Source organism: Notechis scutatus, chromosome 1 (assembly GCF_049901735.1).
Source record: "Notechis scutatus isolate UNSWTSFEM ecotype Mainland chromosome 1, rNotScu1.2, whole genome shotgun sequence".
NCBI lineage: Eukaryota > Metazoa > Chordata > Lepidosauria > Squamata > Elapidae > Notechis > Notechis scutatus.
The window spans coordinates 190177327-190202016 of record NC_142009.1 but is presented as its reverse complement, the minus strand read 5'-3'; the positions used below and the strand labels follow the sequence as shown (position 1 = coordinate 190202016).

General features: G+C 39.3%; 1 protein-coding gene across 11 annotated transcripts; it reads left to right on the top strand.

The window, feature by feature from the left end:
* The first annotated feature begins 278 nt into the window (after window positions 1–278).
* On the top strand, window positions 279–24690 carry DCAF17 (DDB1 and CUL4 associated factor 17). Of its 11 annotated transcripts, none has more exons than XM_087949725.1 (16): window positions 279–486; window positions 1476–1710; window positions 1999–2225; window positions 3491–3594; window positions 5154–5244; window positions 7628–7764; window positions 10548–10626; window positions 11284–11373; window positions 11832–11939; window positions 12494–12599; window positions 15986–16128; window positions 17056–17165; window positions 19766–19850; window positions 20281–20364; window positions 22516–22671; window positions 23571–24690. In XM_087949725.1, exons 3-16 carry the CDS (start codon window positions 2055–2057, stop codon window positions 23745–23747), a joined length of 1641 nt encoding a protein of 546 aa, XP_087805851.1. In that variant the 5' UTR covers window positions 279–486; window positions 1476–1710; window positions 1999–2054; the 3' UTR covers window positions 23748–24690. The 11 variants fall into 11 exon arrangements, with proteins under 11 accessions (XP_087805851.1, XP_087805850.1, XP_087805857.1 ...); XM_087949727.1 differs by having other exon boundaries at window positions 486–758; XM_087949728.1 differs by lacking the exon at window positions 279–486 and adding an exon at window positions 491–541.

The following is a 24690-nucleotide window of genomic DNA, read 5'->3' as shown; positions in this document are numbered from 1 at the left end:
AATTTCAGGCGATCGAATTCTCTCGGGGGGCGGGGGGAAGCGATTTTGAAGGTGGGGAGGGGAGCATACTTTTCAAAAGGGATTATTTGCCCTGCAAAACCAGAGTACGTTTCAGATAACTCTTCTTCGGGCGTGTCCTCTAACCCCGTCGCTATCTTTAATAATAACGAACGAATTCCGGGCATGGCTAAAAGAAAAGAAAAAAAAAGAAAAGAAAATGCACAGCAAATGAAAGCGCGGCACGTGCACGATGCCTTAAAAGGCTCCTCCTGCTGACTATTACAAAGCACCACAACATCCAACTTCGTCAGGTTTTCTACACCCGCACCCTGCCCCCCACCCCTCGCCGCTCGACAAGCACAGCACCCTGGTAATGCTTCGTGACGCACGACGGGGGAGGGCCCCACCTGAGTTTACGTAAGAAGGAAGCGGTGCATTTTGGGGGTTGTAGGCACGCTAGACACCGAGGCTGCCCTCGCTGAGAAGGTGAGATAGGGAATCATTGTTCCGGGTCGACAATACAGAGCGGCGGAGAAAAGACGTGGGAGCAGGGCGTGTGTGTGTTGGGGGTGGGAGCCCTTCCGGCCTTTTAATTGCGACTGTTTTGGAGGAGTTAGTATTGGTATGGGAGGTTAGGTGGAGCGGGGGGGTCTGTTGCTTTGTATATATTGTTCTGCTAAAAGGGATTTTAGACTTTTTAAGAAACTCACTTTTCATTTACTCTGCATGGCAGATAATTCAGAAAAACGTGCCTCTGAGTAAGCCTTCTGGCAACACCTATTCCGTTTTACACATAGGCAGCAAGCAATGCAGGGTCCATAACGCAGCCTTAGGTAGAAGGAAGTCGCCCTCCCCGTCCCCCCAATGTACTCCCTATTTAGGATTTGTTTACTCAGCAGTTAATAGTGAGTGACTTAAAGACAAAGTTAAGATGAGAGAAGAGTTTCTAGCTAGGAATTCATGTGTGCTTGAGAATTATAAATGGACCTTAAAGAGGTTTACCAACCGTAATATAATTTGTGTGTTGCTTCTGAAGTGAAGTCTTGTGGGAAACATGAATAGTTGGCCTTTTCTTATCTGTTGCTTTGCAAATATAAATTGGGCTTCAATTTCTCTGTTTTCCAAGCCTTTCAATTCTCATATTTTTCAACTAGATGTTCATGTTGAGGCCAAAACATTGGTGGGCCCCGTATTAAGGAAAGCTATTTGTTGAGGACAATTGAGCCCAAAATTTCTGTTGCTAAACAAATTTTGCCCCATTTTACAATTTTTCTTGCCATAGTAGTTAAGTGAATCATTGCAGTTGTTAAGTGAATTTGGCTCCCCCACTGACTGCTTGTCAGAAGGTCGCAAAAGGTGATCACATGACCCCAGGACATTGGAACTGTCATAAATATGAATTAGCTGCCAAGCATATGAATTTTGATCATGTGACCATGGGAATGCTGCAACAGTCTTGTCACTTTTTTTTTCAGTGTTGTAACTTCGAACAGTCACTAAATGAAGTCGAGGACTACCTGTAATGCAAAACCAGAGGTGGTATTCAGCCAGATATGACATGTTCTGGAGAACCAGTAGCAGAAATTTTGAGTAGTTCGAAGAACCAGCAAATACCACCTCTGACTGGCCCCTATTCTCTGCCTCTGAGTCCCAGCTGATCAGCTGGGTCTTCTTTTGCTGCCCTGCATAGGAGAAGGATCTGGAAAGCAGGTTAGCGGGGTGGGGAGGGAATGGGATTTTACAATATCCTTCCCCTGCCATGCCCATCAAGCCACACCCACAGAACCGGTAGTAAAAAAATTTAAATCCCACCACTGCAAAACTACTCAGAAAGACCCATTAAAATTTACCTGGGACATTTTTCTAAACAAACATAAAACTGAGCTTTAAGCTGCAGTTCTAAATTATACAAGAATGTATGTCTTGGCAAAGTATTCTGAAAATAATGATTTCCATTGGGAGGAAACTGAAAGGCAACCTGTATTCTCTTCTATTTAGATGGTTACTGTTTTCCAAATAAACTATCCAAACCAGAAATTGGAATTCTTATCAAAATGTTTTCTGGTTCATCTTCATCTGCCCCAGCAAGAACCACTTCTTCTGTTGCATTTGATATCCACAATATTTGCTGTCTACTAACTAGAAGATCACAGGGATTTTATACCAAAGATGCTGGAACTGTTTACAGGAAAAACATGAGACTCTTGAGGAAGCTGATATGTCAGGTAACAGCTATGGGAATTCTTCATATGCAGTATATCTTATAGCTCAATCTATATCAGGTTTACCAACAACTTCTGCATAGAAACCTAGAATGAATTTCATATATAGATCATAAATTTGAGATAAAGTATTGGTTTAATGCTGTTTTCTACACTTGTATATTTACTAAAAATAGAAGTATGAAGTCGTTCTAAAGGAAATATTTTTTCAGTGATTATTAATGCAATCAAGACTATAGAGTACTTGGTACTAAACATTCCAAACAAGTCTCTCCTAATGCATTCCTATATATAGCTACTTAGAAATAAGCCTTGTAGAATTAGATGAGATTTATTTTCTGGTAGACTTGTATAGATGGCAGCTTTATTGACTCTTCTGGGTTTTTCGAAGGTTGCTGTAGTTCAGTCTTATACAGTACATCTTTATTCAGAAATGAACCCTACTTTAGTCAATCTACTTACTTCTACTTAATCATGCATAGGACTAATGTTATATATAGCTATGAGTCTCTGGAAAGGTACCCTTGCTCACATCGTTAGATATATTATTTCTTTGAGATGTGGTTATAGCATAAACAGGCTCAAAGAAATTGCAAAATCAATTAAGATTGCATAGTTGCATTTTATATTGAAGTTGGAAAAGAGATATTATTTTCCATCATTGATGCAAAATGTGGTGGAGAAATGGTTTTCTTAGGTGCTAGTTTATTTTTGCCATAATTAAGATATGCCTTAATACACCTCAGAGTTTAGTTGGAATACTACTTGTATCTATGGAGAAAATAAGAAAGAGAAAAATATATAATTGTTTTAAAAATGTAATGGAGCGCATGTTTAACATTTTAGTTTATAAATCAATATAATGAATAAAGTGAAGACATTTCTTCTTTAAATATCAAGTGATTTTTTAAAAATCAAGGTTTCTTTGGTGGGGGGAATGCCTTTCAAGTCAATCTTGACTCCTGGCAACAAGTTTTCTTGGCAAGAATTTGGAACTGGTTTGCCATTTCCTTGCTTCCTAGGGCTGAGAAAGAACAACTGGCCCAAAGTCACCCAGCTACTTTTATTATTCAAATAAGTTCTGTTTTTGTAAATAGCTGGTTTTCTATAAATATCTATTGTGACAGGTAAACACCTATTACATTTATGATATAGTACTAAAAATGATCTACCTTTTGCAACAAGTTACTATGAAGATAACTGTCATGAATAGTTTAAATAAGTATTTCAAACCCAATCTTTCTATAATTCATTATCGTTTATTTCAGGAGACAACAACATTCAAGAATGTTTGGACTATACAGTCGTCATCTCCAATTTCTTATCACAGTGGAAAAATTTATCTTGACAATTACCGGCGCTGTGTGAGCTGGTAATTATTCTCTTTCAAAACCTTCTCCATTTCCTTTTAGAAAATATTGTAAAGAGATTTTTTTTCTGAATAATTTTATTAATTTTAAATGATAAAATTTAAACAGCACTATATTAATCATATCTAGATATTCACAGAGGCCATAGTGCTTGGGGTAAAATTGAGTGAGGTGGCAATTCTATATAGAGCTGAAGCCTGACTTACCTACTTGGAAAGGTTCTGTTTATTTGATATGACTCACGTCTAGGATTAAGAACTTTGTTTTTAATTGTTTTTAACTTTTTTTAGTTTTAGCTTGGGCTTTATGTTTTATTATAAATTGCCAAAAGTCCTCAATAAGTAGTGTTACATTAAGTTAAATAAAAAGTCACAAATTAATATCCTGGTATTTGTCTCTGGTAATGCTAAATCAGGTAGAACATGACCAGGGACTTTTTGTCCAAAGTGGCAGAGTGATGAGAGACATGAGAAAGCAGAACTGAAATAATTGCAGTCCTCTGGTAAAGACGAAGATTAGTATCACAGAGTGGCAGGGGGAAGATCCTGAATGCTGGGCACTATGAAGATTTGGTCACAACTTGGAATCAATAATTCAATCACGGAACTCATCCCCATCCGATGTCATGGTAGCTACCAGTGTAGCTGGCTTTAAGGGGAGTTAGACATATTAGGGAAAGGAATATCTTTGTTTCAGAATTCCCAAATACCAGTTGCTGTAATGCTATGATGAGAAATTAAATGCTCATTTGCAACCTGTAAGTTTTCTGGATGAATCTGCTTGGGCAACACGGCTTATTCTCACATTTTACTACTTCACAATGGGACTTATTTAGTTTGGTTTAGCATGTTACATCACGGGTGAATGCAGCCTGGATGCATTGGCGAGAACTCACTGGTATGGTGTTATGTGACAGACGAATGCCAATCTGTCTTAAATCTAAAATTTACAAGACAACCATCCTCCATGTTGTATGGCACTGAATGCTGGGCAGCAACAACAGGGACTAAAAGCTATCTCCATGTCATGGTAATGCGAATGCTCCGTTGGAGATCGGGCATCTCCCTTCTTGATCACATCACAAATGACACCATTCGACAGCATTTTGGTGTGGCACCAATTATAGAGAAGATGAGAAGGCCGACTCCGCTGGTGTAGACATGTCCAGAGAGCAGCATCTTCTATCATTGCCAAGATTGCCTACCAATTAGAAGTTAATGGCCAGCGACCCTGCGGGAGTCCAAAACAGAGATGGTAAGACACCATCAACAAAGATATGCAAGCCACGGGCCTGCACCCTGGAGACGCTGCTGACCGTGCAAACGATGGAAGGTGCTGTTCAATGAGGTGAAAAGGAGACCCTGCACCAGTGGGAACACGCTAGGAAGAAGAAGAAGCATGGTTGTTATGTCCATATAAACCTTATGTGATACAAAATGTTAGCCAAGATAGGACTGTTGCCTATTCTAACAGTGTGCTTATGTTCTTAGTAAGTAAGCAGGACAGTTTGAATGATAGAAAGGGATGTATTTTAATTTCCTCCTCCTTTTGTCTCTATCAGCATTACACCAGAGCCAAGAACAATTTATCAAATGCCAGGATGGCCTACCTCAGAAAAAATAGAAGATGCTTTATTATTGGAATGCCCTGTGGTAAGGTTTTTTTTTAAATAACTCTGAGTATGATACCCTTGTGTCATATCCAAATATGCTCCCTTTTTTCTTAGTTACAAGCACAACAAATTCAGTGAACTCTCAGAAGCAGTATTTGATGAATGAAAGCAGCATTTTAATACCAAGTTTATTGTTTGGTTTCTCCTTGTTACGTATTTACATGTACCTGCTGTTAGGTTGGGGTCAGATATGCGATGTGTGAAAGCTGAAAGATGATAGATAGGTGGGTGGGTGGATGGATGGATGGATGGATAGATTGATAGGTAGATAATTTTCAGGAATACGGTTGGACAAAGCAATCAGTTATACAACTCAAGAGTTTAGAAGAGGCTGCAGTATTTAGCTACTTTCCTAATATTGTTTTGCTGTCGGAATATATATAAATTACAAGGAGATGTCAATATGTATGACAAAGTGCAATCCAAAGCCTTTTGTGAATTCATACAACCTTAGATGCTCCATGTTTGAAATTGGATTACTATATGAAGTATTATGGTTCGATAGTACTTGGGGTAGTAAACCACATATAATAAAGGATAGAGCCAGATTGTTGAAAGAACTGGGGGGGATGTCCCCCCCCCTTGCCCCATTGCTGCAGCAAGGACAGGTGGAAAGAATGGAGGAGGAGAATCACAGATTGTTCCCTACTGCTATTGCAATAATGGACCTGGGCCCAAAAGGAAGTGGTCAAAGTGAGCATTGGAGAAGCCACCAGAATCGACAAAGGCTCTGCTTCTGGCCTCTGGTCCAGGCCTTACTTACCCCACTTCCGAGCAATCTGTAGCAGCTACAACTCTTCCTACTTTCTTGATAACTAAATTCTGCACTATTTGTTCATGACTTTGATAGGGTTCTTGCCTGGATTTACTGAATGTGTGGGACAAGGATTGGGAAGGCCTGCAGGAACTATGGGCCTCAAACTAGTTACTTCACCTGACTCTAGCACTTGTTATGTCCTGATAGCAAGGAAGAGCAGTGTTCAGTGTTGGAAAAGTAGAATTATTCTAGATGTAGAGTTTTGGATTACAGATATAGTACCTGTTTTTGAGTGAGCTTTTTGTCAACACGCTGGATGGAATGATAAATACCTTGTGCATCAGGGTTTAATAATACGGTTTAAAATTATAAATTGTATTAATAGGGTTATTAATATGGAAGTTTTGTGTTGGTTTTTCCTTTTAGAACATTTAAGCAAAATGTTACATTATTTAAATAAAAGCAATTTTTAAAGGATGAGTCCTCAATTCAGGATGTTTTGAATTATCACTCACTTGCTATTGCTTGTGCCCGATGGGGCATTCCACAACATCTAGAGGTCCAAAAGATTATTCTTGTCTGCTTTGGTGAATGTGTCTGGATAATTTTTGCACAGGGTGATAGACAATCAGTGGCATCTCTATCAAAATGAAGGTCTGTAGGAGTACAGGTGGTTCTCAATTTACGACCACACTTGAGCCCAACATTTTTGTTGCTAAGTGAAACATTTTGTTAAGCAAAAAATCTTTTTGCCCCATTTTATGACTTTTCATGCCATAGATGTTAAGTGAATCAGTGCAATCATTAAGTTAGTAACGTGGTTGTTAAATGAATCTGACTTCCCCATTGACTTTCCTTGTAAGAAGATCACAAAAGGGGATCACGTGACCCCAGGACACTGCAACTGTCATAAATGTGAATCAGTTGCCAAGCATCTGAATTTTGTTTACGTGACTATGGGGATGCTGCAACAGTCGTAAAAGTGGAAAACGGTCATGTCCCTTTTTTTCAGTGCTGTTGTAACTTTGGAACTGTTGTAAGTCGAGGACTACCTGTAAAAAGGCCTTTCCAACTGGCTTTATAGGTAGTCCTTGACTTACAACAATTTGTTTAGCAACTGTTTGAAGTTAAAACACCAATAACAAAGTGACTTGCAGCCAGTCTCGCACTTACGACCATTACACCATCCTCATGGTCACATGATCAAAATTTGAGCAGTTGGCTACTGGCATGTACTTAGGAAGGTTGCAGCATCCCAGATCAACATTATTGTCATTTGCAGCCTTCCCAACCGACAGTTCCGACAAGTAAAAGTCAATGGGGGAAGCCAGATTCAATTAAAAATTGCATGATTCACCTAACGACAGCAATGATGTGCTTAACAATCGCCACAAAGCAAGGTTGCAAAATTGGCCACAACTCGTCGAACAGTCTTGCTTAACAATGGAAAATCTGACCCCCATCTGTGGTCATAAGTCAAAGACTACCTGTACATGAATGCAGCCAATTGTCGTTTATTCACTACATTGTAGCTTAGAGAACCGTGGCGTAGCATGACATGTGACCTTTCTCTGAATTTTGTAGAGCTAAAGTCCTTTTAATGCAGGGGGAAGTGTTGCCCAAGCCTTCAGACTACAAGCCTTCTTGGGCAGCTGTGACCGCTCACAACTGGCTTTTCCGTCTGTCTACAAATTCAGGAGAGATACTTGAAAAGGTGTACCTTGCTTCCCACTGCAAATTCAGGTAATCAAGGTATGCTTGATACAATGCTGTATTGGTGTGTTAAAAGAAAGGGAACTGTTCATGTTTCTGGAAAGCAACCCCGGTTTAGTTTCAGTGCTTCAAAATGCAGCCCTAAAGAGTGCAACCCTTTGTACTCATTAAACTTTTCCTAGATTCCTTCCGGTTGGTTATAGGCATGTCTCTTCCCAATGGTCTCTACCTTTCCTACTTGATCTGGCAGAAAAGACATGCTTTGGGGGCTGTCGGCTTAGTGGCTTTTTCTGCCATACTGTCTTTTCGTTTTGTTTCGTTTGGTGAACATCATCCCCTTAATATTACATTAGTCCTGTCCCTGTTACCCTTCTGTCAAGCCTGGAAAATTTAGTTTTGTGCCTTAGCCTGTGACCCTGGACATGTGATAGAGCCCATCTCTTGCTGTGTGTATAATTTGTTGGATAATGTCCGACTGCCATGTGCTTTATTAGTTATGTTATTTATTGTAAACTATCTAAAGTCACATAGTATGGGCAGCTACACAAATACATTTTATTATTATGGTTGGTTGCACAGTCATCCAGATGTTTAGATTGGATCTGGATTTTTGCCCACCTATCAAGCTCCTCCCAAGGACCTGCAAAAAGGCTGACGCTGTTGTCTGTTGATGTTAAAAGTGTTGTCTCAGGATGTAAGCTGTTCCCAATAAAGCTGCCTTTGGCAATTGACTGGGGATGATTTTGTTCTACTTCTGTATGCGGGTCTTTATATCTCCAGTTCTTTCTCTTTTATTCTGCTGGCTCCAGGTACTGTGTCTATCTTTGCTTTCTTTTGCCGCAGTCTTTATTATCATTAGACAACAGCATAGAAGATAATAGTAGAAAAGGACTGTGGCAAAAGCAGGAGTGGGATTCGAATTTTTAAACAACCGGTCCTGTAGGCATAGTTAGGTGGGCATGGCATGTGACTTGGGGGGGCATGGCTTCTTTTCTTTTTTGCAGCAAACACCCCCATTTTTTCCCCTCCTGGGCCTCAGGAAGCCTCCTGGGGGTGTGTTTTTGCTCCCAGAAGGCTTCCCTGAGGCCCAGGAAGGAAAGAAAAAATGGAGCACAGGAAGAGCACACAGCACCCCCCCCCCCAGGTTCCGTTTTGGGGCCTTCTGGGCCTCAGACAAGCCTCCTGGGGGGCGTTTTTGCTCCCAAAAGGCTTCCCTGGGACTCAAAAAGGAAAAAAAAATGGGGCATAGCACGCAGCACCCCCCTATGCTCCGTTTTGGGGCCTTCTGGGCCTCAGACAAGCCTCCTGGGGGGGGATTGCTCCCAGGAAGCTTCCCTAGGGCCCAGGAAAGCAAAAAATGGAGTGTGGGGGAAGGGCAGCACCCTCCCCCCGCATGCCCCTTTTTGCCTTCCTGGGCCTCAGGGAAGTCTCCTGGGCGAAGCAGTAAGACAGCAAGGGGGATCCCGGCACAGCTGATCATTGGAACAGCTGATTATCGGGAGGGGGAAAAATCACCTTAAGGACACCTGGGTGGAGGGGGACACAGTCAGCAATGTCAGGCATTCACGTGATGTTGCACATGCGCGATATGGACTGACTGGAGGGGAGGAGCGGGCAGAGAGGGGAGCAGTCAACCGGGGCACTGGGCAGAATCATAACAACCGGTTCTATAGAACCAGTCCAAACCGGTAGAATCCCACTCCTGCGCAAAAGTAAGCAAAGACGGTATCAATAGTGATAGGCTCCTTGGGTGTGATCCTAAAACATATGGAGCATCACTTTAACATCATCAGCATTGACAAACATCACCATCAGTCAATTGCAAAGGCAGCATTACTCAGAACACCTGATGTCCTGCAATACCTTCAACACTATCGAACAATAACATTTGCCCATCCCAGGTACTTTGTAAGGACTGTGTTCATGGATAATAATAATAATAATAATAATAATAATAATAATAATAATAATAATAACGCAGTGTACACAGCAAACGAGATAACTATGCTGGGTTTCGTATCACAAATCACTATTTGAACACTTCCCAAGCATTTAGGACTGTGTGATGTATCAGTGGATTATGTGAGCAGATCCCAGTAAGGTAGCCTTCTGCAGCTGACCAATGGTGATTTTGTCAGCACCAATTGTTTTTAAGTGCTTGGTACCACTGGAACCACCTATACTGGTTTATGCCAGAGTCTCTGCAGTTCGATTTTCAAATCCTGATATCTGGTGATTTTTTCAAGTTGTTTCTCATCGATTCTGCTGTCACCAGGTATGGCAATGTCAATGATCCACACTTTTTTCTTCTCCACAAATACTAATCATAATCATAATAATCATAATCATTATTATTATTGGTTAATCTTTAGTGAGATTCACAGCCTTTGGAACTGGTTGGTAGCTCAACAACTCGAGTCCTAACCAAGGACCTAGGAACTGTTCAGGTTTTATTGTTGTTGTGGTGGTGGTGGTGGTTGTTGTAGTTTGTGTGCCTGCACTTTGACCTACACTGACTTGTGAGTCCCTTTCACTGAAATCAAATGTCTATAATGACAAGTTTTGCACTCAAGACTGAGTGTAAACTTTTAACACAGTGTAACTGTCTTTATTTGATAGCAGAATAGAAACTGCAGGAGGAAATAGCTGCTTTGAGTCAAACAGATACATGTGTCTTTTCTTGGGCAGAAAACTCTCCTGGTTAAATCAAGCTGTGTTGTTTCTTAGTTAAATAAAAGGTTTTATTCCCAGTTAGCTTTCTAAAAATATACTATAATTCTCTTTTTTATGAGCTTTCTCTTTATTCCTTACAGGTACTTAAGTTGGGACATGCCTCAAGAGGTCATGGCAATAAAGTCAACTCAACTAAAACTCCCAGCAACTGCACGACAGGTATGTTGACATGGAAATGTTTATGACTGCTCTTTAAAAAGGCCTGCTATTGCATTTTAGAGAAATAGACGTGTTGCTTTCTCTTCATACTTACCTGATAACTGCATCTTTAAAGTACATGGATCCCTTATGAATCTCTTTTGAGGTTAGCACACAAGTTACTGTTCCATTGTGTTGCACTTTGCTAATGATGCTGTTGAGACCTTTGGAAACATGAGCCACACCTTAATCTAGCCTTTCCCAATTTTAATCCCTGGACCTTAAGTGGAGAGTAAGTGGGGAAGTTTATATTAAACTTGTCATTTTGAAAGATGGAAAACAGATGAGTGCATATGTTTTATAAGTATTCTAGAAAAATAGGAAATGTTGCAGTAGCACTTAGACTTATATACCACTTCACAGTTCTTTACAGCCCTCTCGGATTTTACAGAGACAGCATATTGCCCCCAACAATCTGGGTCCTCATTTTACCCACCTCGGAGGGCTGGAAGGCTGAGTCAACCTTGAGCCTGGTGAGATTCGAACTGCCAAATTGCTGGCAGCCGGCAGTCAGCAGAAATAGCCTGCAGTACTGCACTCTAACCACTGCGCCACCATGGCTCTTATGTACCTATATAAATATCCGTTTTACAATATGTCTCGCATCTGTTTTCTTAGAGAGGCATCCAGCAGTCTGTACTGTACTTTCTCGCTATATTCAGAGTTTGGCCACTTTCATTTGTGGGCATGCTGGAGCTTGACAAAAAGGTAAGTTTATTTATTGTCTTAGTGATGCTCTCTTCTCTAGTAATACCTGAAAGTAGATCAGTATTCCAAGCCTTCCGCTGTCCTGAAACAATTAGCAATAGTTTATTCAGATTTAATATTAATGTACCATCACTATTTTGCTTCCAGGAGAGAAGGACTATAGCTTAGTGTTGGTTCCATGTTCTCCATGCAGAAAGCCTCAGGTTCTGTTCCAGGCATCCCTCCTGAAAAGGCTCCTAAGATTGACTGTGAAATTCATGGAAAGAAATTGAGAGCTACTGAACAACAGAACAGATGGTCCTTAACTAGATGGAAAATTGTGTGGTTTGGTAGAAAATAGCTACTGACATCCTCATCCTGACAACTCTTTAGTTCATATTTTGTTATGAGTTGATCAGATGCTGGAATCTTCCAGTGATTGCTTGACTAATGCAATTTTTGTCCCCCTCTCAAACCAGATTTTTGGAAATAGCATGGCAGATGTTTCAGTATCTCATGAAATGCTGATTGTAACGCACAACACAGGTCATGTCAGATTGTATAGCTTCCAGGCAATCTCTGAACGGGTAATAGCAGACAATTACAATACTTTATTCTTTTTTTTTTTTAGTATCACTCTGAGCTTATATGAGATTTTTAAGTGAATTTTAACTTTTGCCAGTGAGGGCATGGGGAAACAATTTACTATCTACCTAGGCATTAATCAAAAAGCATGTTTGGATCCAAATAAAAGAAAAGAAAAGATGATTTTTAAAAACCCTGTTCTTTATCCTTTTCCTTTTTTTGTTTCTATTATTTTTTATTACATTTAAAGATTGCTTCATTTAATTGGGTTACTTTTAGTATATTTAAATGTTTCGACAACATTTTGCATTTTTAACAATAAAATGCTTAAAATGTTTACATTTAATTAAGAAACAAGGCTATAATTTGACAATACAATTTGAGGTTTTAATCTCATGCACACAATTTATTCAGGAATAAGTATAGGTAAATCCACACTAATAAGGTATCTAACATTTGTTATAAATCAATGTAGACCTCTTTAGATGTGTATACAAGCATATTATATACTGTATATATGTGCAATAGAATTAATCAGATGTGATGTCATTTTTAGTTCATGGAACACCCGGTAGATTTGGGACAGGAATACAGCTGGAATGGCAAAGTTGGGATTGTGGGAAAATACCCTTTTGGCATTCCGTGTAACATTAAAATAACAGGTATTTATGAAGGCTTATTGTTCGTCAGCATAACTGGTTGGCTTTAGATTTTGTTTAAAAATGCTAGCAATCCTAACTACTTTTATAATCTGATGGTATTTTTAGATAGTGTTACGTTATTCTTATTAGCCCTTCCCAGTGTAATCCTATACACAAGTTAGCTCTTTGAATTCAGTGACAATCACTTCTAAGCAAGTGAATATAATAACCTTGCAGCTGGTGAGGTTGTGGCGTTAAAAAGTGGTACAATTTTTAAAAAGTTACACTGACTAAAATATTAAGGTGATACAATATTCTGCCGGTTTCCCACAAGCAGAGTCAATGGGAAAGCCAGCAGGGAAGGTCCTAAGTTGCTCTGGTTAAGTCTCTCTCCTTGTTCTTTCTTTCCTCATACGCAGCAAGCTCATCTTCCTCCTTTGTTCGCACACCCACCAAGCACCTTCCTCCTGTGGCCTCCCTGCATTCACACATGTAACCACCAGGACCCTCCTTGTCTGGCCTCCCTATGCTTGCACACAAACATGCATTCACCCCATGCCCTCCTTCCCCAGTCACCCTGCTCTTCCACATATACATGCTCATATCTCACACCTTCGTTCCCCTTGCTTCTCTGACTTTGTGTTACACGTCAACAGCACCCCCTCCAATTTGTGCACACACCCTGTGACAGGGTTCCCACAGCTTCCCCTACCTACCTGTGGCGTTTTCGTGCTCCTTACCTGGACTCCCTCCACTTCCCGCTTAACAACCCGTGTTTCAATAGCCAGGACTGTGTGGATTGCCACCACTAGGCACTGCAGTCATGTGTCGTCATGCTCTACAGCTACAACCCCAATCCCAGTTGCCATCATAACTTGAGCACAGCCTGTATTATGATAAAACAGCAGCACGTGCTACATCAATAGTAAACATAATACTGTAGAAAAATAGATAAGGTTTAAATCTACTGTGGCAATAGGAATAGCACTTAGACTTATATACTGCTTTAAAGACCTCTAAGCAGTTTACAGAGTCAGCCTATTGCCCCCAACAATTTGGGTCCTCATTTTACCCACCTCAGAAGGATGGAAGGCTGAGTCAACCTTGAGCCTGGTGGGATTCGATCTGCCAAATTGCAGGCAACTGGCTGTCAGCAGAAGTAGTTTGCAGTACTGCACTTCAACCACTACACCACCGAGGTCATAGAAAGTTTTTTTTTTTTAAAGTTACCATAATTGAAAGGAACGTAACATAGGCACCAAATGAAAAGTGCTCTAAAAATGGGGGGAAGTGCTCTAAAAATGGGGCACTGATCTGAGAAATGCCCCTCTTTCTATCCCTCTGTCCTACCTTGGGGGGAGGGGCCAGGTAGGGACACCGCAGGAGAGGCTGTTTCTTAAACTTTGTAAGTTCATTCTACACTTTGAAGTGGTTTCAGAAACTTAGTGGCAGCCAGTAAAGATGGCAAAGTCCTGGCATATGTAACATTAGCCAGATCAAGTCAGTTGTCCCTGTTTTGAACTGTTTTCAATGGGAGGCTCGTCTCCAATGCAGGGCAATAATCCAAGCTGCCTACATTGGTTGTTTAGAAAAATACTATTTTCCAGGCTCTTTTCTCCATAAGTTATGTGTCCGTCTCTTCAAGAGAATTTTTGGCAGTTTTTGTGTTAGATAGTTACAAGGAGATAGAAGCCATATGTAACTCGCTAGATGATATTAAACTCAGTTCCTTTCAGTGGTAACTAGTTTAACAAAGGATGAAGAATGCTGGGAGTTTTACCACTGCAGCATCTGAAGGACCACAGTATTGTTATGCAATAACGCTCCTCTATAAGCTATTGGTGTTCCATTATGTTTTTAGGAGGACAGTTAAAAACAATTTAGCTTAGCATATGTGTCTCCATATGTAGCACATGTATGTATATAGTGCACATATGTACACATTAAAATAAATTGTTCTTATGTGGCAACTATTCTGACTTTCAGGAAAATTCCATTGTTAAATAAGTTTCAGCAGCATTAGTTAGTTACTTGAAAAGGATGCATTGAATAATGCAGGTGTCAGGGTTCCAGAAATTGTCCGTTTCAATCAGTAACTCTTGAGACAAGCATATTCTCAAAGTGCTTTATTAAAACAGAAACTTGGGCACATCTGTGGAATTCCAAAACTAAGTTTCCTCCCAGACTTCCCACTATACAATCAACATCCACCCCTTTTCTCCCACATCATAAATCACGTGAACCAATCACCCTTCAACTATAATTCTTGCTGCACCATAGAAAATGACCTTGACAATCTTACGTATCTGTTATGTCTACTGAAAATTACTCAAATAACAACAGACCCCCTTCCATCCTTTGTAGCTGTGTGGCAGCTTTTAATAGGGATTTCAAAGCTTACAGCAGGATTATGTTGCTACTTCCATTCTATTTCCCACTCCCTGCATTTTACATACTGTAAGCCATAATATGGTTTGAGTTTGATTTAATATAACATGCACACCCCAAAATGTACTTTTTAAGGTACTGCTTATGGCTTACCAGTCTTTATCAAACCATTGTTTAAACTAAACAGAGCAAACACAAAATCTCACTTACAAACATATTTGGAATTTAAATCAACCTCTATTGTCATTTTTTCTGGAGTAATTATGCTGCAGTAGAATCAAGACAACAGGAGGACGTATAGCAATATATTTTTATTTTTGGACCTTAAGACTTCTTGAAGATGTTGGATATTCAGTAAAATTAAGAAACATATCAAGATTTTCCTTAACTCTATATTTTTATTAGCCTGGATTATTTTTGCATTCAAATATAAACTTCTGTTATTAATGGAAATATTTGCTCTGTGCTTGGCAAAACATGTCTAATGTTTTTGATCACAGACTCTGGGTTATCTAAAATTTTCATAATTAAAGCCAATTAAGAAACACTTCATATGAATACTGAGCAGTTTTATAACAGTTTATTGATAGCTGTCATGATTTCCCCCCAAAATGTAAAAGCAATAAAATGATGTGCCTAAAATGTTTTAGATATGATTAATAATTAACTTAGTTGGTGGTTGTAGTGTACATATGTCCAGATAACATAACTTCTTTTTCAATAATGTTAAAGTTTCTATTACTGTGTAATTTTTAATATTTCTTTATAATACTTATGGGAAATTGATTCCTTGAGCTGTTCATTAACTTACTCAGATAATCATTTGAGATTCTTCTTAATTGAATGCAAAATAGCATGGTTTGTAATCATGGTTTGCATTATAAAGTAGAGAACTGCATTTTTCTGCATTTAGTGCAAGTTCAAAGGAAGGTTTTATTTTAATTGACGAGCAGAAGAACAAGTGAAATGATAAAGTTGTTCATGTGAATATATTTATTAATATTCAGTTATTTTCACAGACACTCCAGATCTTCTTTTTGAAGTCTCATCCCTCGAGAGTGCGTTTCAGATTGGAGGATATCCTTGGCATTATATCATTACACCTAACAAGAAAAGTCAGGAAGGAATCTTCCATGTTTGTTCTTTAAAAGACCACACTTTGGTAACATTCTAATGCAGTGAATTATGTGTTTCCCTCAGGAATGATAATAGAACCAAAATGTTAAATGTTTTTTCTTGGATATTGTCTTCCATCAAACAGTTTTATTTAGGTGACAACATAATATTGAAAGTTAATGACCATCATAATATTGAAGGATTGGGCATGTACAAAATGATACATGATCAAGTTGAGGTTTTTTTGAATTTCATCCTGAAAAGGATTCTGGAAGGCCATATCCCACTGAGGGGTATATCCAAAAGCATAGTGAACAAGGCCAACAATTATGATTTTGATCTTCATTTCCCCTCCCCATCTGGAATCTATTTACTTATTCATATGTAGTCAGAAATAGGTCGCACTGAATTTAGTTGAGCGCATTCCTGGAAAAGCGTGAGTAGAATGTTAATGTTACAGAGGAAATGTAAATGTCAGTTGATCTCATTCCAATTCAGAATTGCATTTTCAGATGTCTCTACCCTCTCCTTAGATAAATCATATAGAAATATTGCTTTCCATTAACTTCAATTTTAGTTCTTCAGATCTTTGCAAAACTTTCCCTGCTCATGGCAAAAACACCCACCATATTTAATTCTAACCAATAAGGGATTTAAAGCTTAGTGAATTTGGAACAGGACCAAGTGGAAGCAACAGTTCCCAAAGCAGAGCCAACAAAATATTTTCAAGATTTTTCAAACATAGTGGAACACCAAAGAAGTCTAAATAAGAGTTGATACAAATAGGTGAAATTGTGGGTTTGAGTTGGGGGAAAAAAGTGTCAAGAGTCCTAAAATGCGATAATCTTCTATATGCATAATTTCCCACAGCCCTTTAAGAATATTGGAATATGCAGATGATAGATTTTCTCCACTTCTGCTCTTTTCAGTGTTAGTTTAGATTTAAATTTAAATCTAAATTCTATCGATTTAGGCAAAGAATGGCATACAGGATATGAAATGCTGTTCACTGGAACCTGACAGGATATCTTTCCACCCTGACAGTTCAGGAAGGATGCTACACGTGGGTCCAAATTTAATTAAGTAAGTGATAGCTGAAAACCACTTTGCATCAGGGTGAGAGTAATTTGCTAGTTCTGTGTGGGATTGGCTGTTGAGATAGAATATCTGATTAACTAAAGCTAGGAGCTATAATGTGGGGTTGGGGTTGGAACAGGTGAATGAGAGCCACAGGTAATAAGGAATGGGCAAACTATTCCAGGGTTTACATGATAGTTTGGACTTCAGGGACCACCAAACTCATACTTTTATGATCCTTTTAAATCCTGAGGACCACTAATATGAATTTATATATATATATATAATATATATATATATTATTTTTTATATTAAATATAAATTAAATATTTTTTAAAAAATTATATATAAACGTGTGTGTGTGTGTGGTGTGTGTGTGTTTATAACAAAATCATAAATGCTTAATCATAACGGGCAGAGCGAAGGGAAAGGGGGCTTTCTCATCCTTTGGGGGGAAAGAGGGAAGATTTAATACTGCTGGGATTCAAAAGAAGCCACATGGTGCCTGGAGGCTGGGAAGGTCTGGACGGGGAGGAACTGGCTCCCCCTCCACAAGAAAAGCAGAGCCCCCAAAAAAAACCTGGTCTCCTGTCATTTCATATCTCCTCCAGGTCTCTCCCTCCTTTGCCAGGTGTGGCTGCCTGGAGTTGGGGGAGGGAAGGAGGGCCAGGCTGGAAGCCTCCCCCCAGCTGCACCTTCCAAAGAGACAGAAGAGCAGGCGGTGTGTGTGTGTGTGTGTGTGTTTGTCTGAGCTGAGGGGCCTCAGGGCAACTTCTGCTGGGAGAAGCAGAGTCAGAAAGGGGCAACAATAGTTGCCTCCCCTGGCGCCCATTGTCAACTCTCCCTATTAATTCTCCAGCTTTGGACTGCTCCCGCCTCTCTCTCTCTTCTTTCCTCTCCCCCCCCCCTGCACATCTGGAGGGAGGCAAGGAAAGGGAGATAAGAGCTGTGTGCAGTTCTTGCTCCTCCAGTCCTCACTGCCTTTCCCAACATCAAAGCCTCGGAGACACAGGCAAAGCCACTGCAGCGGTAGCACCCAAGTTGCCTTAGCATGCTCGCCTCTCGGCACTGGTGGCAACGGGTACTTGCTGCAGCTATCCGGCAGAAGCACGAATAGCAGCTGCTGCCTTTCTTCCCAGATCTTAAATGCCTGGCTTGCTTCTCCACTATTGCTGTCTCCTCTTCCAGCGCCGCCTCCTCTGGGTAGGGCAATTATGAACTAACCGAGCATGCTAAAACAACTCGGGTGCTACCGCTGCGGGCGGCTTTGCCTGTGTCTCTGAGGCTTCAATTTTGGAAGAGGCAGCAAGAGCTGGAGGAGATAAGAGCTGGAGGAGATAAGAGCTGCATACAGCTCCATGTCCCTTTCCTTGCCTGCTTCCAGGTGGGTGTGGGGAGTGGGAGGAAAGAGAGAGAGAGGCAGGAGCAATCCAAAGCTGGAGAATTAATGGGGAGAGCTGACAGCAGGCACCAGAAGAGGGGACTGTTGTTGCCGCCACTGATGTGTGTGGGAGCTGGTTGGCACGTGCATCTCAGGGACCTGACTCCAGGGTCCCTCAAAGAGCCAGGAGCCGCAAGAACTGCGTGGGCCAGATTAATTGCTTTCGGGGGCCATTTTTTCTGCGGCCCACCAAAATTTTCCACAGCCCACCGGCTGGCAACCACTGTTTAGATGACAAAACCAGGTCTTTAAGGCCAGTAGGGTGAGGATAAGTCTGTGAGCTATGAGGCTCTCTTTTTGGTCCTCCAGATAGCACTCTTTCATGGATGGGAACAGATCATACCTATACTATTGGATCTAACAGGACAGATGGATACCACTGGGGAAAGACAGTCCCATAAATAACTTGGCCCCAAGCCACAAGGCTTATCCACAATTAAACCTATCTAGATTAGTATTGCTTGTTGAAAGTGGCTCTTTGGCTGAAATGTTTCTCATAGTCGTCTATATTACCCTTTTAAATGGCAAGTCCAGGGGTTAAACTGTGAATACTTTTCCATATGCAGGTCATCCTCCATCTATGACCACAACTGAGCCCAAAATTTCTGTTGCTAAGAAAGACAGTTGTTGAGATTTTCCCTATTTTAAAACCTTTCTTCTCACAGTTATGTTCAACACTGCAGTTGTTAGGTTAGTAACACAGTTGTTAAGTGAATCTAGCTTCCCCATTGACCTTTCTTATCGAAAGGTCGGGAAAAGGTGACCCCGGGGCACTGTAACCGTCTTAAATATGAAGCAGTTGCCAAGCACCCAAATTTTGATCCCATGGCCAGCAACATTTGTATGAAAAACAGTCGTCACTTTTTTCAGTGCTGTTGTAACTTCGAACGGTCACTAAGCAAATGATTGTAAGTTGAGGACTACCTGTATGCTATTATGTATGTTACTCTGAGGAGGCATCTAGCTCTTTCAAAAGATCCTTTTTGTGGGGGGGGGGGGGGAAGCAGCATTTAGCTCCATCGGGTAGTAATTTGTTCAAACAACCACATCTTCATTTTCTACAAGGAATAAAAAGCAGTAAAATTGGTATTTAGGGAGAAAGTACTTTCAGCTTTCCCCATTCTTGTGAATCTGATCGATCCCCATGGGGTTTTTCTTTCTACAGAGTCCTGAAGTTGAAGGAAAGTGAAAGTGCCAAGCAGCAAGAAGTCACAGAAGATTTTATCATAGAAGCCAACAGGGAAAATAATGTGAGATTATAAAAAGAAAACTGGTTGAAACCATTATTCTTTAAGAAAAATATATTTCATTGGGAGAGTTTCTTTTCTCTGAGGCCTGAGTCAAACATTACATATATAATCATAGTTTAGTAAATGTATGACAGTTGGCTGGATTCATAAAGCATGCTAAAAACAAACCAAAAGTTCCTAACCGTAATGTCTGTCCTTTAACTGAGCTGCATAAGAGAGGCAACATATCATAAGAATTGAAAAAAAAATCCCCTTTATTATTTCTATTTTCTGCAAGGTGGTTTTTTTAAAAAAAATCTCATTTAAAATTAGAATCCGTGTTCAAATAGAAATAAAACAAATGCTTAATTGGTAATGTTCTTCTTAGTTGATTATTTGTCAAAACAACAGAAAAAAACCCTCTCTTACCTTCATATTTTTAATATCAAAGGTGAACAACTCTGTAACAGTAACAGCATCTGGCCGAATAGTGAAGAAGCGTTTTAAATTATTGGATGATGATCCTGAGCAAGAGGTAAATTCAGTTTTAGATAGTTGGCAATCATTTGATCCTGAATAAAGCAGTCAGAGAAATGACCCACGTTGGCAGGGTAAAGCCACTGCATATGCCTACAAAATGTTTTTGTTTGTATGCCATAATTTCTTAACCGATATATCCAGGAATATGTTGGGAGTTGCTCTATTTTGCAGGAGGGAGAGAGAGATAAAGCAAGCATTTTCATTTTATCGTTGACCTCTGATCTGTGAGGAATCTTTCTGTGAATTATTATTGTGCTAATAGGACTTAAAGAATGTGAGGACTGTTAAATTCTAGAAATTTAAGCTGCGTGATTGCCTTAGGAATCCTGGAAAGAGATGTGAGGAATTAACTTGGTTGTTGATTATCCACTTAATCTCACAAGGTCTTGCCAGAGACAAATTCTATGCTGTTGAAGAACATGCAGGTCACAAAAAGATGATAAATAATGCAAAGAAAACAGTTGAGATCTGAACTGAGCAATATGTCCCTACATCATTAGCAATGTATTTTTGGAAACATTTTTTCACTTTCTATTAGGAACTGTAGCCGAGATGACACAGCCACAAGAATTCTAATTCCTCAGCTTCTGGAAACCATTTCCAGCTTTGTTTCCATGGAAATGAATATAGTTGAAGGGGGAGGGGGGATGAAAACATGGCAAGAACTGTTTGAGGCTTTTAGAATCTGTAATTCATTTATATTCAATTACCAAATTTTAAAAGAGATCACAGAGAAGCAAGATCCCAAGTTTTACCTAAAGCATTCCTTTTCTTTGGTTTTACAGCCTTAAATTATATTTTATAGAAGGAAGTTATTTAAAATACTTTTCCGTATTTAATTGGGGGACATAAATTCAAAAATGTCTGCAGTCCATTTTAGAATAAATCTTAAAACATGGGATGTCTATATGAGTTGTCTGTTTGCTGATTTTATTGTTAACAGTATTTGGGTAGTTGCTACATTGTTGTTTTTCCCAAAACATCTCTCCAAGCTACAGTGGAATGTATATTGCAGATCAAATCCTGATGATGTCAGTGGTTCTGTGCCCATCTGTTACTTAAGTGGGTTGTAAATGTCATCATATATATAGTAAGGGAACTAAGGTGATGTTGAATTAAGCGCAGAAATTCTACAATCTATCCCACGCTTACAGGGGTGGGATTCAAATTTTTTAACAACCGGTTCTGTGGGCGTGGCTTAGTTGGTAGGCATGGCTTGGTGGTCATGTGACTGGGTGGACATGGCTTGGTGGTCATGTTATTGGCTGGGCATGGCCAACTCAATATCACTCACATCGAGGCATGCATCTCCTCGCCTGGCCTCTCATGACTGTGGGGATGCTGCAACAGTCGTAAGTGTGAAAAATGGTCATAAGTCACTTTTTTCAGTGCCATTGTAACTTTGAATGGTCATTCCACACAAGCAAAGTACCAGCAAAGGAGGGGGAAAAAACTCCAGAGACGTTCCTGAGACAGGAAGTTTAGTCCTGCCAAGAATGTAATAAGGGTTAACAGAGAGGCAGTTTCTGTAAGCAACACCAGAATGTTTCCTTTCTGCCTTCCTTACAGGATTAGGCCAGTAATTTCTTCTAACAACCGGTTCTCTGTACTGCTTAGAATGTTAATAACCGGTTCTAGTAAATAGGTGCGAACTGGTGAATCCCACTCCTGCACGCTTAGCCATTGGAAGCTCACTAAGTGACTTCAGACCCACCTCACAAGATTGCAGTTGTGAGGAAAAAAATAAACTGTATGTCATGTTGAACTCCTGAATGTCAGGATGCAAATTCATTAAATAAACTTGATAATGTACAAGTTGAAGCTCAGATGAGTTGAAGCCTTGTTCATTAAAATGAAGAGAACCTACCTGCACTCATTTGTCTTTCAACACGCACAATGTTTTCCAATATAACAACTGGAGTCTGAGTTACTAAAGTCAACTGTAGAAATGATGCATCTTTACAGAGAACTCAAGTAAACTGGATTGGAAATACACACTATGACCAGATGAATAAGAATAAGCTTTTAAAAATTTAGGAAACTTTTCCTTGTTTTTATGTTTTAAATTTGTATTGAAAAATAGAAAGATACTTTAAAATGTGACTAATGTGCCCACTACTGGATTTTTTTTTTTTTTTATGTTAAGACCTTCAAAATTGTCGACTATGAAGATGAACTGAACTTGCTATCTGTTGTGGCTGTTACTCAGATAGGAGTGGATGGGGCAGCTCATCTTGATTTCCATTGTAACGAGCAGGGTATTCAGTTGAAGAGTTTTCCTTTTGTGGAGTCCTGGGATGTGGTAAGTATAATTTAGGTTTTCCTAATGTTCCTACTATGAACGTACTACAGTAACTTAGCTCTGATTCTGTCAAGCCATTTATGTATGCCATTAAAATCTTAAAGATAAAAATTACCAAGAAGTGGGACAAGTTATGAAGGAGTTATAGAAAAATAATAATTCAGCAGTCTGGAAATATACCCAATGCATTCCTGTTAGATCCATCTGATTTTTATCCAGAGTGGAGTTCTGTAGATTTAAATTGACTGATTGCTTTGAAGCTATGAGATACACATACTTCCCTCCAAAGAACCTTTCCAATTTAAAAATAAGCTTTAAGCATCTTTTTAAAAATAAAGTTGAAGGGCAGGTGTTTTTGATAATTGGATAAAGGGCATTTATTTGTTTAAAAGTCCCCAGTCTGAAGAAAAGGGCAAAGCAGGCTTTAAAGCTTTAATTGGGAAAAAAAAGTCCACAGCTGAAATTCAGACAAAAGATGGACTTAAAATTATTCCAGCTCTTGTGTATATGATATTGGCAATGTGTGGAAAGCTGGCATTATACAGAATGCTTAGGAAATCTATAGAATCGGTGATGTTTTTAGGCAAAGTGTCAAATGTCTGTGTTATTTTAATATGCTATATGCTGTCCTAGGTATTATATACTACCTAGGCATTACGCAGAATGACAAGAACTATTTAGGCAAAATATGAAAAGAGAGTCAAGAAAAGGTTAGGGTTAACCTTTAAAGACACAGGAAAATGAAAGAATGCTACCATAGAAGATCCAGTAATTTGCCAGTAATCTGGAAGGTGATGTCGTACAAAAATGTTTTATCACCACCAAGAGTTTATGTATCGTATAGATGCATTCTTGCTATCATTTGAAGTGAAAATTACATTTGTGTTCTCCTAATGCAGACATACAACCATGAAGTTCACTTTGATAGACATACAGTGCTGCACATACAACAAAAGCCCCACAGAATGTTCAGCTGTCATATATACCAGATGACCTGCAATAGTGGAAAAGATGACAATATACAAAAAGGAAAAAGAAGAGGATGTGTTTGGTCGAAAACTGGAGCGAGATACTGAATATTTTTAGATTTCACCTTGATTTGTAAACTGCTATGGACAGTATCTGAAGACGTGCAGATTTCTCTTTATGCAATGTAATAGTAGTAACTGTTATTCTTCTTTGTATAAAAGTAATTCTTTTTTAACTGCTTCTCAGCCTTTGGGTTAAGATCAAATGTACTGTAGTATAAATTATTTTAAATATTTTATTTTAAAAAACACTCAAGTAGCGAAATTGTAAATTGCCACAGATGTATATTTCCCCCCCTAAAATATAGCTCTTTGGTATTAATATTGTTGGGAGAATTGCGCAGAATGCAAATTCAAACTACATTTTTGCTGTCATTAAAAAAAATTGGAATTTAAATCATGCTTAAATTCTACTCTACATGGAGCAAAGAATGCTCTTCAGTTCGGTAGGGGCTTAATCATGGTTATCTATGCCCTGCTACAGCTAGACTTTATATAAACACTAACTGAAAGGGTTGTGTTTCTTCCAACAGGCAGAGAGGGAGCTGACCCTTAGTTCTTCTGTCTGCAGATAACTGATCACTTGCCAGTCATCTGAAGAAGATTGTTTAGAAGTAATGCTGTGTGCAGCAGTCCACTACTAAATGCCTGGGGGGGAGTGTTACTATTTTACAGTTATGCAGAAATAGAGTGATTAAGATTTAAGAAATTGGCTGTTCATTCTCCTGCTGCATGATATTGCCAATATTTGTGTGCGTCCATTCCCAGGTATCTTGTTTGGGAATTTTCGGTTTTTAATTTCTTTCTTTTTAAAAGGAAAAAAAATCACTTTTGAAAGATGTTCCTGAGAATTAATTTTGTTTGATTTCCTCCCTACTGTCAATGTTTTATTGAAAGATGTTCATTTATGTTGCAACATGTAAAACATTCTCACGTATTCATTTTAATATCTTGGCATTCTGGTGCTGAAAATAAATATTTCTTTATACAA

Coding starts and splice junctions, on each gene's coding strand:
- DCAF17 (XM_087949725.1), top strand. CDS start 2,055: ATGTTTTCTGGTTCATCTTCATCTGCCCCAGCAAGAACCACTTCTTCT. Junction 2,226..3,490: donor TGAGGAAGCTGATATGTCAG/GTAACAGCTATG, acceptor CGTTTATTTCAG/GAGACAACAACATTCAAGAA. Junction 20,365..22,515: donor ATGATGATCCTGAGCAAGAG/GTAAATTCAGTT, acceptor TTTTATGTTAAG/ACCTTCAAAATTGTCGACTA.